Source organism: Mizuhopecten yessoensis, unplaced genomic scaffold, assembly GCF_002113885.1.
Source record: "Mizuhopecten yessoensis strain PY_sf001 unplaced genomic scaffold, ASM211388v2 scaffold641, whole genome shotgun sequence".
NCBI classification, from domain to species: Eukaryota; Metazoa; Mollusca; class Bivalvia; order Pectinida; family Pectinidae; genus Mizuhopecten; species Mizuhopecten yessoensis.
Window position 1 is genome coordinate 125,700 of NW_018403648.1, and position 5,526 is coordinate 131,225.

Below are 5,526 nucleotides of genomic sequence, written 5' to 3' on the forward strand. Positions count from 1 at the left end.
GAACTGGATAGAGACACACATCTGTCTCACCGGAACTGGATAGAGACACACATCTGTCTCACCAGAACTGGATAGAGACATACATCTGTCTCACCGGAACTGGATAGAGACACACATCTGTCTCACCGGAACTGGACATACACACACACACACCTGTTTTACCTAATGACTTACCCTTATGGTGTATCCAGGCCAATCTTGTGCTGTTCCCAACATTGGGCCTTCCACATTTACGGTTTTTAGTATTGTGCCATCCACACATAGTATTTTCAAATGAACACATCAATTCCTCTGGCAGTGATCCTGTTCAGATAACAAATACAGTATCACTATAATTAATTAGATCATGAGTTCTTCAAGGTTGAAGTTTTTTTTCGGAATAGTGTCTTTTTTGTAATACACCACTGACACAGTAACTTTAATGTAGATCAGAAATTGATCACCATCCTGAACAGACCTTTTCAAAACTAAAAAAGGCCACCACTTGCCAAATCTAAATTAAATTGAAAACAAGAGGCCAAAATGGCCTGAATTGCTCACCTGTTATTTATCTTACATTTGTAATCTTTAAAGTGGACTTAAATACAGCTACAGGCAAAATACAAAAATAATCTATAAAAAGATTTAAACATGTGACACATGTGACCTTGAAAGTCAAACAAGAGCATTGAGTTGAACAGATTTTATAGCCTTTCATACCACCATGCGTCTGGCCAAATATCATTTACCTGGACTTTTAGATTCTTCAGAAGTTTCATCATAGATATCCCCTGTGACCTTACAAATAGATGAAGGTCATTCATTTGAACAAGCTTGGTAACCCTTTATCCCAGCATGTTACTGGCCAAATATCATCACCCTGGTCATTTGGTTTATAAAGAAGTCATTTAAAGTTTTCAACATATTTGACCCCTGTGACCTTGAATTAACTTGGTAGCCCTTAATCCCAGCATGATACTGGCCAAAGATCATCACCTTATGCTACTTGGTTATTCAGAAGAAGTCTTTAAAAAGATTTTGACCCCTGTGACCTTGAATATAAGTCAAGGTTATACATTTGAACAAACTTGGTAGCCCTTTATCGCAGCATGTTACTGGCCAAATATCATCACCCTAGGCCTCTTTGTTAATCAGAAGAAGTTGTTTTAAAGGTTTTAAACATATTTGACCCCTGTGACTTTGAACATAAGGTCATTCAATTGAACAAAAACAGAGTAAAATGTTTAAGTTGACAATTTTATTTGCCTCCAAAATAGGTTTAAATGCCGAATTTTGTACTGAAGAAGAAAGAATTAAAAAACCCTTCTAATTCCCTTATTGGTCACGCCCATCTGCCCCGAGGGGGCCACACCCTCTTTTAACACAAAATAAAATTCCTGTCCCCCAAGGATGCACCAGAAAAGATTGAACTTCATTTCTCTTATTCTGCCCTTCCCCTCTGCCCCAAGGGGCACCCTATGTGCACCCTAAGTTTAAATTTGGTCAAAATCCACAGAGCCATAAAGAGCTAGTATGGTTTTAAAAGTTGATGGACAACTGATAACAGTCGGATGATGGACGCTGTGTCATGGCATAAGCTCACTTCGCGAGCTAAAAACTTTAAATGTTGCAATACCTTGGGGCTTTTTAAATCATTGAAACAAAAACTGCTGATGTACAAGAAAAGCCATAGTGTCAGTGAACCAAATTGCTTGACATCAGAGTTAAGATTGGTGACCCAAAGCTGTTGTTAAATTTGTTGGTTATAATCCTTAGTGTACTTGACATGCTTTTATTGAATATATTGTACAAGATATGAACAATATCTTCATCTATTTGAAAGGTTGAGATGTACGTCAAACTAGGGGTGTGCTCATACTTTATAAAACTTGAATCAGAAGTACAAATGTTAAGTGGATGACAAAGCCATAGTATGTAACACGGCCAGTAATTTTCTACTTGAAAAAGTAAAAAGTCTACATTTCAAATGTTTAATCACTTGTTGGCATTGCATGAAATGCACCTCACTTTAATCTAGCCCTCAGGCAGAAGTCCTCGCTTTAATTTAGCCCTTAGGCAGAAGTCCCGCTTCAGATCCGCCGCAACTTCTTCCAAAAACCATCTTAAACCTTTCACCCCCATGCAACTTTAGTAGACTCTACCATACATTTTTCTGGATGAGTCGATTATGGTCCACAGTGGTGAAAGGGTTAAACCTGAGGGCGTGACCTCCAGAAACCCAACAAAAGAAAGAGTACAAAACAGGTTTCAGAAGTGTAACATGTGATGGGATTATCTAAATACCTGATGCATTAAGTAGGCTAGAATCAGATATACAAAACAGCACATAAAATATAGTAAATAAGATATTAAAGCTTAGCATTTGGAATTGTGCCCATAATGACCCTCCATAGTGTTATGTAATGCTTAATCTGCAAAGTACATCGTTTTCTAATTTTTAAATTGTGCTACGATCAAATGCTTTTATATTTCATAAAAAAACAGCTCACATAAATACAACATTTTCATATAAATTCTTTCCCAGTCAATTTATCCCCTACAGATTTGATTTGACAATGCTATTCATTTCCTAATGACTTGATTCTTTTCCTTATAATTCACAAATTTTCAAATTTGATTTTAGCCTCTAATCTTCATTTTAATCCCTGTCAACACATAATTAGTTTCCATTATATATTTCTTAACCAGAGCACACCTCAAAGTAGCATACGCCCATGATACTGTTCTGGTATGTAGGTGAAATTACTGTACACAGAGAGTCTCTGCCAACTAATTGCGAGTGCAAGGCTCACATGTACCGGAAAAATGAATGTACTATACGAGAATCGTATTATATAAGAATGCCAAATTCGTTTTTATTTAGAAGCACATTGTAAAAGATCTAAATATCTGAAACAAATTTCAACAATGGTACTTTTAAATAGAATGTTGACAAACTGATGTTTGGTATCACCTAGACAGCAACCCATATTGGTTTGTGTATAGAGTCAAAGTCATATCAATTAGGTTCAGAATGTAATGTCCGGTATATATTTTGAAGGTCATTGTGACATACTTTTTGTACTTTGCCATCCCAACAAAATATTTGCAAACCAAATCTGGTTTCTCTAGGTGAAAAAGTATACAGAATAAAGATATGCCTGGATAATTTTTTTCAGAGTTTATATTGAAAGTCTATAAGTCCACATGTCACAGTGACCTACTTTTTCTAATTGACACTCTGCCATCCAAAGATGTATTACATGCCTTTGACATAATATTCTGAACAGAAGTCAAATGAAAAGAGGCATAACTCAATGAGGTTTAGTCCAAATTTAAAGACATGCTAAAGGCCACAAGATCACTTAACAGTAAATACAGCGATCAGCTCAGAGCTAACAGTAACTACAGCGTTAAGCTTAGAGCTATCAGTAAATATAGCGATCAGCTCAGAGCTATCAGTAAATATAGTGATCAGCTCAGAGCTAGCAGTAAATACAGCGATCAGCTCAAAGCTAACATAACTACAGCGATCAGCTTAGAGCTAACAGTATCTACAGCATCAGCTCAGAGCTAGCAGTTACTACAGCGATCAGCTCAGAGCTATCAGTAAATATAGCGATCAGCTCAGAGCTAGCAGTAAATATAACGTCAGCTCAGAGCTATCAGTAAATATAGCGATCAGCTCAGAGCTAGCAGTAAATACAGCGATCAGCTCAGTGCTAACAGTAACTACAGCGATCAGCTCAGAGCTAACAGTAACTACAGCGATCAGCTCAGAGCTAACAGTAGCTACAGCGATCAGCTCAGTGCTAACAGTAACTACAGTGATCAGCTTAGAGCTAACAGTATATTCAGCGATCAGCTCAGAGCTAACAGTTACTACAGCATACGGCGATTATGCTAGAGAGCTAGAGATTATGAGTGACAATCACATCAATACTTAAAAACCAGGGTTTTCATTTATAGATGTGGAACAGACAGTCTTTCCTGATGTTGATAACACACGTACAGTCTGTACTTTGATAAGTATTATCATGACGCTTGTAGTAAATGTAATTCAGTGGATTGCGAGTAATATCTCGAACTTATGCATGTAATCAAGTGGTTGGTTTTTCTAGAGCCTAGTTAAGTTAGACCGAAATCTAACATAGCTATATTGCCTAATGGGACGTAGAACTGACTGCTTAAGTAGCTATACATTAATTGTTTAGGAAAATTTAAGCCAGAATCTCTTTTAGATTGTATATTACCTTCCTGTTGTAAGTGACAAAAATGTTGAATAAAAATACAAAATAAAAATATATCTATTACGGTATGATTCAAATATCATTTAATATTAATACACTGATTCCTAAATTAACATATCTCTTCCAAACTTGTACTCCGGGTGTAAAGTTTTCAGGGAATTGTAGCCTTAATTGTCATGACTGTTACATTACATGACTTTGGCCCTAAGTATCCATTCTTCCTGCAGACACAGAAAAAATAACACCTCAACAGAGTTTTAATAAATTGGTAACACTTTATTTGTCTGATTTTCCAAATTTCACTTTAATTTTTGAAAATAATTTAAAACTACCAGGGTAAATGATTGAAAGATTATATATGGTTCTGCATGTAGACTAGCTCCACTTTAACTTTAAATAGGCAATCATATATATCTACAGGATACAAAGGATTCTAAATAAATATATTTAATAATGACATGGAAACTAAAGTCAGATTCCAGAGCATGTTTCTTGGCAGGAGTTACTCCCCTTGAACCTGTAATATTTTGTAGATATACAAACCACAAAAATCTTTGTCCTCGTCCGAATGTTCCGCACCATCTGGACAGTCTACCACTAAGTTACACTGTTTGTAGGCAGGAATACACACCCCTGCACCACAGTCAAACTCTGACAGGTCACACGCCTCCCACTGTACGTCACCTGTAGGAGAGACACAATATATAATATATTATTTAACACTGACAGGGGGAGTCATATCTACCCCTTCCCACCAACTTCGTTTGTGGGTGGTTATAACAATGATTTGATGTATTTATACAATATTTCACTTGCAATATTGCATGTGAATTTACCAAAACTGCATAATTACACAAACAGTATGTTACGTGTACCTCCCTCGGAGCATGATTTTCCTTCACCTCAATTATCAAATGCGTTCAATCTTTCTGTTGAAATCATATTTTTTTTTTATTTATCTTAATTATATATGTCATAGTTTTATAGACTTATAGCCACATGCACTCTGCTTTTAAACCTTTTTAACTGATATTTCTTGTTTTCCATACTTCTGATTCCATTTCACTATTCATTCATTTTCATTCATTTCATCAAATTTTATTGACAAGATGTCATAATCAATTGGATTGAATAACAGGCAAAGCCTATATAAATTCTCTCCGTCAAATGGCCAAAGTTGAATAAACAAGGAGACATAATATTTTAGACATGTTGCAAATGAAAAAAATAACACAAAATAATTCATAATAACACAAGGCTAAGGGGAAGTAACTCATGAAGGAAACATCTCACACAC

General features: G+C 35.9%; 1 protein-coding gene across 1 annotated transcript in view; it reads right to left on the bottom strand.

The window, feature by feature from the left end:
• LOC110451326 (ALK tyrosine kinase receptor-like) overlaps positions 1-5,526 on the bottom strand; it is a 77,430-nt gene that overhangs the window by 70,233 nt on the left and 1,671 nt on the right. The window contains exons 2-3 of the mRNA XM_021499261.1: positions 4,773-4,913; positions 175-303 (exon numbers count right to left, since the gene is read on the bottom strand). Coding sequence (XP_021354936.1) covers positions 175-303; positions 4,773-4,913 — 270 coding nt within the window. The remainder of the gene's footprint in view (positions 1-174; positions 304-4,772; positions 4,914-5,526) is intronic.